Source organism: Aristolochia californica, unplaced genomic scaffold (assembly GCF_029961685.1).
Source record: "Aristolochia californica isolate CCGP_79_NKW_82.1479 unplaced genomic scaffold, dmAriCali1.0.hap1 SCAF_7, whole genome shotgun sequence".
Classification (NCBI taxonomy): Eukaryota; Viridiplantae; Streptophyta; class Magnoliopsida; order Piperales; family Aristolochiaceae; genus Aristolochia; species Aristolochia californica.
The window spans coordinates 37,158,042-37,171,013 of NW_027182268.1; the positions used below are offsets into that span (position 1 = coordinate 37,158,042).

The 12,972-nt window shown below is 40.3% G+C and overlaps 2 protein-coding genes across 2 annotated transcripts; both read right to left on the bottom strand.

Moving 5' to 3' along the window:
- Positions 1-15: 15 nt before the first annotated feature.
- On the bottom strand, positions 16-8,432 carry LOC137936678 (probable BOI-related E3 ubiquitin-protein ligase 2). The gene is made up of 5 exons (XM_068781498.1): positions 8,171-8,432; positions 6,942-7,003; positions 6,493-6,602; positions 5,590-5,939; positions 16-636 (listed from the first exon to the last, which is right to left on the bottom strand). The coding sequence occupies exons 3-5, from the start codon at positions 6,596-6,598 to the stop codon at positions 100-102; spliced, it is 993 nt and encodes a 330-aa protein (XP_068637599.1). The 5' UTR covers positions 6,599-6,602; positions 6,942-7,003; positions 8,171-8,432; the 3' UTR covers positions 16-99.
- A 1,579-nt stretch (positions 8,433-10,011) lies between these two features.
- On the bottom strand, positions 10,012-11,876 carry LOC137937393 (protein YABBY 7-like). Its single transcript, XM_068782456.1, has 7 exons — positions 11,796-11,876; positions 11,564-11,698; positions 11,223-11,415; positions 11,076-11,124; positions 10,812-10,887; positions 10,580-10,669; positions 10,012-10,282 (listed from the first exon to the last, which is right to left on the bottom strand). The coding sequence occupies exons 1-7, from the start codon at positions 11,874-11,876 to the stop codon at positions 10,241-10,243; spliced, it is 666 nt and encodes a 221-aa protein (XP_068638557.1). The 3' UTR covers positions 10,012-10,240.
- Positions 11,877-12,972: the final 1,096 nt, after the last annotated feature.

The following is a 12,972-nucleotide window of genomic DNA, read 5'->3' on the forward strand; positions in this document are numbered from 1 at the left end:
ATAAGTGTTCAATAGTGGACAAAATTGAATCAAAATAATGTACGAAATACCCTTATTCCATGCAGTCTGTAGGAGGCATTTGGTCCTCTCAAAGTTCTACTAACACATGTAAACCTGCACACTTGCAGTTTTCATACATTCACATATGGGGCAGACTTCTATAAACCCCTCACAATCTTTACATAAGCAGAGATGCCTACAAGGCAACAACAGGACGCAGACCTCTTTACTCTTGCAAGCCCTGCACGTCATTTGCTCTCTCAGAGCCCCTGTACTACGACGGGCGCTGACATCTCCCGGTGCAACCTTGTAATCATAGGCTGATGCTGCATCATCGACTTCACTGTCCCCACATCCCTCTCTGCCTTGATCGGCACCCTGAGCAATGGCCTGCTTCAGATTGTTCTTGAGGACATTGACCACCGATTCGTTGTATCTCGCTCTGTAATGCCAAGACTGGGCTTCTGCTGCCACTTGCTTTATCTTCTCGATGAGCTCGCGGTTCTTTCTGTTCATGTTCTCTATTTCGAGTTCCTTCTTCTGCACTTTTCTTCCCACTCCCTTCTCAATGGCACTTAAGAAAGTAGCCATGTGCCTCTGTCTCATCTCTCTAACGCCCTTCATTATGTGTTCTTCCTGGTTTTGGCACAAAGAAAAAATAATGGATTAATAAGCAAACTAGCTGACCTTAAATCTCTTCCGGCAATTTAAATAAAAAAGGCAATAGAGAGATGTTACTTTGACTGCAGGCTAGATTTTCCACTAGGGAGATAGCTTAGCATTTACCCGTGGAAGTCCCCCCTATCTGTCATTTTAGTAAACTTTTAAGCCCCTTGAAGCTCATCAATGAAATCTGCATGTATTCTAATCCCTTTAACGTTTTAAATGTTAAGAAATAACTACCAGATTAACTAGGAAACAAAAATAACAAGACACCAATTTTAACCTGGTTCACCCAAATTTGGCTACATTTACAGTCTGCAGCAGATATTTTATTATGTGAAAAAACAATTACAAAGGGTGTTTACAACACTCTTAAATCACAACCCATAACTCAATCGAATAACAGAGATGGCCAAAGAACAACTTCACCTTACTGCTAAAGTATTGTCACCGCTGCTACCGGCAACAATACTGAGCCCTGTGAACTGTTATTCTTCCTCTTCTGTTTCCACTAGCCGTCCCAATGGCTACTTGAAAGGCAAGACTCGGAAGTGAACTGTAGATCCCTACCTCCTTTTGGCACTTTCTTCTGTTGCTGTCAGAATCTGATCCCTACTTCTGGCGCTTTCTTCTGCTGTTGTCCGAATCTGATTCAGATAACTCGAGTGGACGCGGACAGCCGAAGATGCAGCAGATCCGGTAGGTCTTCTGCTGCTATGCTCTCCCTCTTCTAGACTTCTCTTCAAAGAGCTCGAGCGAACATGGACAGCCGAAGAAGCAAGAAAATATTTCAGTCTCTCTGTTACAACGTTGTTGCTGCTTCACACTCCCTCTACACTGAGGTTGAAGACGACACACACATAAACAAAAACGGTAGCGTCGAAGCAACTTCATGCTGCGGTCAAGAGAAAGGTTTTATTTCTCCTTTACAGTTACAACAACAACAACGTCGAGTCCCGAGAGAGAAAAAATGAAATCGAGAGAGACACTTAATTTCTGCTTGAGTGCAACACACGCCAAAGAAAGAAATGTCCTCCATGTTCCGTCAACCACCTGTTTGACACAACCCATTACTTTTGACAATCTCCCACTTGAAGACTGATATCAATCTGTCTTCACACATATCAATGCAACAACTCTTTCTTGGTCTCGTCATTCTTGCAGGCCAACTGAATTTGAACATAGCAATAGTCACCGTTTTTGTTACCATATCCGTAGGATTCCTGTTACCTTGGATCTTCTGTATTTGCAACATCCAACTCTTGTGCCCACGGTAAACACATAACCAGTGGTGCTTCTCCGGTGACCAACTTCTCCTGCCAAATCTGCATCTACGTGCCTCTGTACTTTCAATTCACCTTTACAAAAGTGCAAACACTTATCTATGGTGCCTCGTAGATATCTCAAGATCCACTTTACTGCTTTCCAGTGGGTCTCTCCTGGGTTTGACATAAACCTGCTAACAACTCCCACTGCATAGCCAATTCTGGTCCCGTACAGACCATTGCATACATAGCAAGCTCCCACTTGCTAGCATCTTCCGCCTGACATGCCTCTTCATAGCATTTAGGTTCTTCTCCATCAGTAAATAAATAGTAAATAATTCATGTATCTCCTGTTAGGCACACGAGGTCGAGAAGATCTTCTCAATATAGGAGCTGGAGCAGGAGACTGTGATATGTCGGACTACTGTGCACTATTCTGTTCAACAGATTCCTCTGGCTGAGGGCTTGCTACAGAATCATCTGGGACCTCATCCACATTTGCATATACTGGTTCACTCTCTACTGAGTTACTGGCGTCTACAGTATGTATGTCCTTGTACATCACCCTTTCATTGAAAATCACATCTCTGCTGCAGATCACCCTTTTGTTTTCATCATCCCATGTGCGATATCCAAACTCATCCTCGCCATAACCGAGGGTACATTTCTTGGATTTGGGGCAAGCTTATTCCTGCCTTGATCACTGATATGCACATACGCCATACAACCGAAAACTTTAAGGTGTGATAGTTTTACTTCCTTTCTGCTCCATACCTCTTCTGGTATTCTGTACTCCAGTGGAACTGACGGACCTTGGTTGATCAAATAAGTTGTTGTGTTGACTGCTTCTACCCAAGATTGCTTTGGTAGGCCTGACTGAATACGCATACTTCTAGCTCTCTCATGGTGATGATTGGAAGATTTCGGAAGGTGCATTGGTGGTTGCACGAGGAAAGAACAGTGGTACTCTTTACATGACAACAAAAGCATGTTGTACAATTGCAGTTGCAGCAAGCAACCAAAGTTCCAACCTATGGCACCAAAGACTTGGCCACATGAGTGAGAAAGGAATGAAGATTATGCATTCCATGGGAAAACTATCAGGTTTACATTCAGTAGAAATTGACGTATGCGAGGATTGCATACTTGGAAAGCAGAAGAGAGTTGGCTTTCAGACACATGGTAGAACTCTGAAGAAGGAAAGGCTGGAGCTCATTCATTCTGATGTTTGGGGGCCAACAACTGTTTCATTCATTGGTAGAAAACACTACTTTGTGACATTCATCGATGATCACTCTAAGAAGGCATGGGTTTACTTTCTAAGTCACAAATCTGAAGTGTTTGATACTTTCAAAAGATGGAATGCCATGGCTGAAAATGAGACAGGTCTTAAGATAAAAAAACTTAGGACTGATAATGGTGGTGAATATGAAGACACCAGATTCAAGAAGTTTTGTTATGATCATGGGATCCGAATGGAGAGAACCGCGCCAGGTACGCCTCAACACAATGGTGTAGCTAAGCGTATGAACAAAACTTTGACTGAGAGAGCCAAAAGTATGCGAATGTAGTCAGGCGTACCAAAGCAATTCTGGGCAGAAGCAGTCAACACAGCAACTTATTTGATCAACTGAGGTCTATCAGTTCCACTGGAGTACAGAATACCAGAAGAAGTATGGAGCAGAAAGGAAGTAAAACTATCACATCTTAAAGTTTTCGATTGTATGGCGTATGTGCATATCAGTGATCAAGGCAGGAATAAGTTTGATCCCAAATCCAAGAAATGTACCCTCCTCGGTTATGGCAAAGATGAGTTTGGATACCGCATATGGGATGATGAAAACAAAAGGGTGATCCGCAGCAGAGATGTGATTTTCAATGAAAGAGTAATGTACAAGGACAAAAATACTGCAGACGCCAGTAACTCAGTAGAGAGTGATCCAGTATATGCAGATGTGGATGAGGTCCCAAATGATTCTGTAGCAAGCCCTCAACCAGAGGAATCTGTTGAACAGAATAATGCACAACAATCCGACACATCACAGTGTCTATATCGAGAAGATCTTTTCAACCTCATGTGCCTAACAAGAGATACATGAATTATCTATTGTTGACGGATGGAGGAAAACCTGAATGCTATGAAGAGGCATGTCACAATGAAGATGCTAGCAAGTAGGAGCTTGCTATGTATGCAATGGTCTGTACGAGACCAGATATTGGCTATGCAGTGGGAGTTGTTAGCAGGTTTATGTCAAACCCAGGAGAGACCCACTGGAAAGCAGTAAAGTGGATCTTGAGATATCTACGAGGCACCACAGATAAGTGTTTGTACTTTGGTAAAGGTGAATTGAAAGTACAAAGGCACATAGATGCAGATTTTGCACGAGAAGTTAGTCTCCGGAGAAGCACCACTGGTTATGTGTTTACCGTGGGCACAAGTGTTATTAGTTGGATGTTACAGATACAGAAGATCCAAAGTAACAGGAATCATGCGGATATGCTAACAAAAACGATGATTATTGATAAACTGAAGCTATGATCAGCTTCAATTGGCTTGCAAGAATGACGAGAACAAGAAAGAGCTGCTGCATTGATATGTGTGAAGACAAATTGATATCAGTCTTCAAGTGGGATATTGTCAGAAAATAATGGGTCATGTCGGAGAGGCATGGCGGACAGGACATGGAGGACATTTCTTTCTTTGGCGTGTGTTGCTCTCAAGCAGAAATTAAGTGTTTCTCTCGATTTCATTTTTTCTCTCTCAGGACTCGATGCTACTGTTGTAACAATGAAGGAGAAAAATAAAACCTTTCTCCTAACCATAGCGTGAAGTTGCTTCGACGCTACCGTTTCTGGTTTTGTGTGTGTCGTCTTCAACCTCAGCGTAGAGGGAGTGTAAAGCAGTAGCGACACCGTAACAGAGAGACTGAAATATTTTCTTGCTTCTTCGGCTGTCCGTGTTCGCTCGAGCTCTCTGAAGAGAAGTCTGGAAGAGGGAGAACAAAGCAACAGAAGACCTACCGGATCTACTGCCTCTTCGGCTGTCCGCATCCGCTCGAGCTATCCGAATCAGATTCGGACAACAGCAGAAGAAAACGCCAGAAGGAGGTAGGGATCAGATTTGGACAGCAACAGAAGAAAGTGCCAAAAGGAGGCAGAGATTTACAATTCACTTCTGAGTCTTGCCTTTCAAGTAGCCACTGGGACAGCAAGTGGAGACAGAAGAGGAAGAATAACAGTTCACAGGGCTCAGTACTATCGCCGGCAGCAGCAATGACAGTACTGCAACAGTAAGGTGAAGTTGTTCTTTGGCCATCTCTGTTATTCGATTGAGTTATGGATTGTGGTTTGAGAGTGTTGTAAACACCCTCTATAATTGTTTCTCCATATAATAAAATATCTGTAGCAAACTGTGAACGTAGCCAGATTTGGGTAAACCACGTTAAAATTGGTGTCTTGTTATTTCTGTTTCCTAGTTAATCTGGTAGTTATTTCTTAATATTAAATTAATCAGTCAATAACCTACTTTGTACACCCACAAGCTCAAGAGTTGGAATAGGAACTATCCCCCATTAAACTACCAGGAAGAAGCCCAAAACAATCAGTGAACAATTCATTGATGATCAGGAACAAGCACATTCGAGTAAAAGTTGTTTAATACCTGAACCCTTAAATAATGATCAAATTCTTCCTTATGGCGATCAATCTCAGTCCTTAAATTGTCACCAAGGGATAGAATGACAGGAAGAGTATTCATACTGTCACTTGCGGATGTAACTGAAGAGTTCCGTTCATCATCATCATAAGATAGCCGCAGACCGGTTGACACAGCAGTTGGGGGAATACCAGCTGACTGGTCAGCTTCATCTTGACAAAAATTATGCAAGGAAATCTGAAGCTTTTGATTTCTGGAATTTCCTTCAGCTTCTCTGCCATTGTTTGGTCCACTTGTTGCAGAGACATGATCGTTATTATTAAAGTTCATCCGGTCAACATTGCAACCTGCTGTGACTGCATCAAACACAACAAATAATTTTAGGTTAATACCTGTGACACTTGAAAGGAAAACAAAATGAAGCAATTCTACTAAATGTATTGCCACAAATGCAAATTCCAAACAGGAGCGCACTAAAGGTATGTAAACATAAACAAAACTGCCTTTCAAACTACTTCACATAGTAGACAATAAGTACCCTTTTCCACAATACAATTTTATGCATGTTAAAAAAGTCAACTAATAAACAATAATATAAACATAAATCAGGCATCAATTCCATTTGCGTAAAAAATGACATTTACCACGATTCTTTGTGTAATAGAATCTGGTCTTCAGGTGTCACCTCAACACTAGTTCTCTTAAAAATGAAAAGGAAAAGCAGCAAAACTTAAAACCATGCATTCCAGTCAAGAGACTAACAGATTTCTTGAAATTAAAATCTAAATAGAGGAACACAACTAGCAAATCCAGTACCAAGAGCAGAAAAATAATAGAATAATATAATAAATTCTGAAGGGTAGAAAAATAATTAAGGAAACAAGAGTTAGGATCTTGAAGAAGTCTCACAGTTTCCAAATAACTGCAGCTGTGTTGAACCGGTTGAATCATATTGAAACTGATTTCCCTCCAGGAAAATGGGAAAGACAGTATTATTATTATCGCCTCCAAACATCTTCCTAAACATACAAAACAAGTTAAACTTAAAGAATCATTAGAAGACACAAAAGAAACATCACACTAATAAGAAGAAGCTGATAAGCTCAAAATTAATTCCAGAAAGAAAAAAAGATAAAACAATTAAAGCCCAGCAAAAATTCAATCTAACTGGCAACAGGCCAAGTAACTTATGTATGCCAAACTTGAAGTCCATTAACTCTATGTCAATGAGAGGCCATATGGAGAACCTGGCTTTTATTACAATTATTATTATTATTATTATTATTACTATTATTATTACTGCTACTACTGCTGCTGCTGCTACTACTACTATTTTAAATGAGAACCAGGCTTTATACCTTAACTTTGCATCTAAAGAATGATATCTGAATTCCCCGAATGAATGTCAACCAAAAAGAACCTGTCAAACAATGAATATCGAGATAAGAAATAAGAAATGGAGGTGGAACTTTTTGCAGGTGAAATATAGACATTTGAGGGGGGAAGTGAGAGGAAGCATGTTAGCTTGATCTGGTTGATTCATTAATATGCAGCTCTTACCAGATGACGTATTCGTAGAAGGAAGACCCTGAACATGCAAACTTCAAAATTTTACCTCTTTAATAAATGGTTTAAATTAGCCTAACTTGAAGTAGTCCATTCTTTTTCATGCTTAATTAATGGTATGACCTATATGCATATGTCCAAACCACAAAGCATGATATACATATTATTTTTTTCTCATTGAGATATAGGGCCCATGAAAAAAATCGAATATTCTATGTTTGAAGCAGGTTAAATTAATAAATTCCTGGAACAGAACATAAAGGGAAAAAATAGGACATATATTCAGTCAAACTCCTGGAACATAAACTACATATGCGAACTGTGAATGAAGTTACAAAAACATGTCGACTTTCCAGAACCAGCATCACCTTCCAGAAAAGATAAATTGGAACATGACAAGCATGGCGAAACTTTAAATACTTACTGATCAATAAGGAAGAAAAAGGGGAACGAAATTTTAACTTAATTTTATAGGAAAAACGCTCTTTATAACTATTATCTATTTTCCTCCAAAAAAAAAGAACACATACCCAAGAAAGAGATGACAAGGTTCAGTTAAAATCTAAAATACAGTTTGTTCAACCAACCAAAGAAAACCATTATCACCACAAAATGAAATTAAAAGAATGAACAAAATGAAGAATCGCAAAAAACGCTCAGCCATTGCCATGTAAAAAATAAACAAAAACGAAGAATTCCACACATGATCACCTTATGATGTTGATTTTGTCTACTTTTTTTTATATAATGAATAATCAACAATATTTATCACGCCACCGACGATAAAACTAAGGATGATCCATAACCGAATAAAAGTAAACAAGTAAACTAAAAAAATTATCAGATCGATGGCTGAAAATGCAGGAGTCTCAATGCAATTAAACATGAAAAAAAAAAAAAAAAGTCGGCAAGAAATCCAAACAGAAGATCCTACCTGTTCATATCCCACCAACCCCCTAAAACAACTAAAATTATCAAATTCACTAAACCGAGACCGCCAGAGAAACAGTGCGAAATATACCTCAAAATGGTTTAGCCACATAATCAACGAAACCACCGCACCAGGTCTCCAGCAGCCGATCAGATGGGACGGAAAGAATCCCAGTAAATTCCCCCCTCCCCCCTCCCAAAAACAGAAAAAAAGCGGTTTCTTCCCTCTTATGCTTCCACTGAAAACCCGATCAAAACCTCCGCGCCCACAAAGATTTGACGGATTCTCTGAAAGCAATAGAATTTCAATCCAATTAGTGGGAAAATCGGAGCAGGCAGCGTCTATGCTTTGCCTTTCCAAAAACCTGCAACTGGGTTTTCTATTTGATAATTTTAATAGTGGAGTAAAAGACATTACTAGCCTTGAGATGACAGGGCGAACTCTTTGGTTGTCACTTTCAGTGAAAGGGTACCATAGTAATTCAAATATCACCATTTTCCTTAACCGTCCGCGTTTAATTCGAAGTTACTGAAGCTCGGGCGGAGACCAATCTAAAGAAATAAAAAGAAAAAGAAAAACAGCGGGAAGACTCGATTGCAGAATGGGCCGGGCCGGCCCGTTGAAGAATTGTCAGTGGTCCCACCCACTATGGTCGTGCTGGCGGGAAGTTTTGGCGGGTAAAGACAGAAAAAGAAACCTAGAGAAAGGACGTGCCGACGAAGACCATCCCTGGAATGACGGGACTGAAATAACTGCTCTGCTGCATTAGACGCATCGGACGGCCGATATTTATCCTTTCGATTATAATAAAAGATATTTTCTCTTATCCATTGATTCCGTCCAAGTTGTGCACGAAGGGTACAGATGAAATGTACACAAGAGTGGTTGCGGACTTTAATGTCATCCGTCCGATTAATTTCAGTCGGACGGGTCAGGCTATTATGGGCTTCATCGAGTCATCCGATGGGCCTCCATTGTATATATTATCTGCAGTGCTTCCTTGCATGTCTCTGTTTCTGTCTCCTCTCCGGTTTCGTTAGGAACTAGCAGGTGGCGAAAAAGGGTTTAATGAAGACGGGTGCGGCTGCTGCAGTTTGGAGGGAGCTGCTGAGAGAAAATAGGAGCTTCTTTAAAGCTTTACTTCAAAGCGCTCTCCCCGAGACCTTTCCCCTGTTAGTTTTTTCTCATTTCGTACCACTTTTCTTTCCTTTCAATAGCTTGAATGCTATTTCTGGTGTTTCAAGAGGCCAATCCTGGGAACGAGAAACTAATCTCTTTTTGGCTGGGTTCTCTTGTGAGTTCTGTCTCAAGATAAATTACCCATTTTCTTCCATCGTCAATTTCCTTTAAGCAACGACCATATGTTTTCTATTATTTATTCTTCGCTCTCCTCTGAGAGGATCAACGATCAATTCCACGTCCATGGCGTTCGCATAACGTCAGCACTTCAATGATTCAGCTATAATCCAAGATGAATCAATTTTGTAGTTTACCAGTTCTGCCAAGCCGTCAGATAATTTATTTTGCACTGTGAGCACAGGACGGACACAGTACTCGGTTTACTCTGTGAAACTGGTTGACGAGAAAGATTACCCTACTTCATGCTCCCTCCACAGTGGGATGAGTGAGTTTTACTGAATTCAGACCTCGGAGTAGTAATGTAACTAATCACCCTCCTCCCTTTCTCTCTCTCTCTCTTCACCCTGTCCTTCTTGTGTACAAGTTGAATCCATCGTGTTCACTGGACAATTGACATTGTTGGGTTTCAGAGATACACTGTCTTTGCATCATAGCAAATTCACTCTTCGAGATGAATGGAGTGAACAAGGCAAAAAAGCTCAACTGCAATAAGACGAACATAAAATGCGGCCATGAACATTGAACAAGTTGATGCTCAGAGAACTAAGTGTCGAACTAAAACTCATGTTACATGTATCAGATCATGTTCGGCAAAAAACGCAAACCTAGAGCTGAGTTTCTACATCGTAAAATAGCCAAAGAGACAAGACGACGCTTCCTCAGACCTGACACCCTTGGATTCTCGAGGCCTTGCAGTGAAAATATTAAATCCTAACCCTAAAACAGAAACCCAAGTTTCCTCAATTGGAGACTGCATGCTCAGGATGATTTGATGGATGTCGTTGTCCATCTCGAGTGTCTTCAAGTCTTCTTTTCATAAAAGCTTTTGCTCTGTACATCAACCTGAATTTTACGAGTTACCATTTTAATGACAGCAGTTAAACAAGCAACGAAAGTAAGCGAAATAGAAGAATCTCTAACAGTAAGGACAATAGCAGAAGATGAGTACTTTTTGCAGAATCTAGTGGCTGAGACAAAGATGATAACTCGTAAAATAGGTTGATTTTCGGCAAATATATTTGTATGCAGTAGGCTTGGGAAGATTTTTCATAAGGCTCGTATCTTTAAATGAAAATGATTTTATGAAGTAATATGCTATCCCAGCCAACTATGAAATGTAGATTCTTTCTATTCCTTTACCTCATCAGCGTCTGCACTTTTTGCCAACTTTCCCCCTCTCTGGCTGCAGCTTTCTCCTCCTTTATACTGAATTCGAGGGAAATGAGCCCACTAGAAACAGAAACCGATGAGTCAGACTTAAAAAGGAGCAGTCTTTCTATATTCCACTTGAATCAACCACTTCCTTTTTCTCTCGATTTCTTTTATAGTGAACACCGCATCTCATACCAGCAACGGATAAGAGAAAACTCACGTTTTTAGCTGCTGTAGTGAAGGCTTCCTTGTGGGTCATTCCAGGTTGTATTGTTTTGAGTCTTTGGATCTCTTCTCTGCAAGAAGAAACTACTGCTCTCAATCAACAAGGTCGAATTCGCAGAGTTCAGACAAAGAAATTTCAGTCATAGTTTTGCAAATATAATACTTTTAAGTTGCATGGAAATGAGATTTTAGTGGTTATATGAAATGAGTATAGTCTCCAATGGTGGTGTTTGGTTAATTAATTCAATGGTAAGGTTACTTCATGAAGCGATTATACGCTGAAGGAGCTCTTTGCCGCTTCTCTGGTGCTGTAGAAGAATATTTCTCAAAGTTAATGAACGTCCAGTTAAGATAATATTGATAACAGAAAATATATATTTTCACGTTCAACAGTAGATGAACTTACGCTTATTGACAGTAGGAGCTGCAGCTGTCTGATCTTCGTTATCTTCGAAACAAGTTGCTGAAGTGTAGTTCTCATCACATGCTTTTGGAGATCCATCACCACATAGTTCTTGCATCTCCTGCAAATGGAAAAGAAAAAGAAGCTTTCCTAGGTGTAGTCGGATGAGGGATCTGATCAGTAGGATAATTTGTTCCTACTGAAAGAAAAAGAGGGAATAATGAAGTTGTAGTAGCAGTCAGCAATAGTTGCAGAAAACGCAGTTTAATTTAGAGCTGTAAGTAAACTCAGTGCTGCTGGTTACAAGAAAAAGGGAGAAGAAGTACAGAAGCAGTCCATATTACCGAATCATCTTTTAAGGGAGCAAGCAAGTGAAAAGGAACAAGCGAAGCTCTCATCATATTGACAGAGAGAAGACCGGTGCAATGACCACATCTAACAGTAACCATCTTTAACAGACTGGTACATGGGACACTAACCTGCATTTTTGTGAAAATTCAGGTATCAGAAGCCAAGTAATTGTATAAATTTCAACTGGTGATAACAGAAGATTTGTTCAAAATCTGAAACGTTTACCAGAAGAATGGTTGTACAGAAGCTGCACTGAACATAACACAGCTGCTCTGAGGCTTCAAGCAAGTCCATGCATGAGGTCATATCTCTCAAAAGAAAGAGTATGAAATTAAAACGAAGAGATGGCTTTGAAGGGAAGAGAGACCCATAGTTTGATCAGCAGGGAGATATTTATAGGATAGAGCTGGTTGTTTATGATTTCCTTCTGGTTAAAAAAACATGAAGGCCATTGAAAAGACTCAAGGAACTAACACTGAGAATGTCCAAAGAACATTTATCTAATTACCAAAAGATCCTTCTATTAGGGTGATTATTACCAGTTCTGCTTCCCAATGCTCTGAATGAGGGTCAGTTCCTGGCAGTGATGGATTTTCTGCACTGTTCGTTTACAGGAGCAAGGGATGTTTTGGTGAAATACTGTAGGCAACACGAAATTTAAATTTTGTGGAACCAAATTAAGCTGTTTCCTCTATGAACTGATAACCTTAACTAGTTTCAGACATCCACACAGTAAAAGCTGTTGTAATCTGACCCACTGAAGTAGGTGAGAGTTAGATTTTCATGGAAAAGGGACAAATGCTAGTATCTGTTTCTAGTTTCATCTGTTGTTTTCTCATATTAACTGCCTGTGTCCGAAACTGACTGTCATCAACAAAGGGAACGGCGCATCTTTCTCTCAAGCTTCGGCCCTCATGGTTCTTTCTCCTTGTCCATTCTCCCAAACAAGGAAACGGATTATGATTCCCTTCTTCTCGGCCATTTCTCAAACAGGTAGAGGTCACTTCTCCCACCCTAGTTTTTGAACTAGGATCCGCGACCGGGTAAGCTGTTCTCCTCGTGTAACATCATCTGTTAAAAGCTTTGGGTAGTGTGTGAGAGTGAGGGTGCATTCCAGTTGCCAAAAGTGAGACGAGTGGAGGGTTCTAGAAGACACACTCAGGAGAGAAAAAAGGGTCTTCTTTGAGCATCCCATTCTCCAGTTTCCTGCAGAGGTTTAATTACATTGACAATCTCCAGTTTCTGATAATTTCTCTGCCATTCCCACTTGTTCACAGTTATAGTCTGTACCTACTCTTTTACCTGTTTTGGGCCTGCAATTTTACTCCCAGTAATTACATTCAACTGTGGCTACACGTGGGCATCCATTCTCCTTGTCTTTGCTGCAATGGCCTCCACTATT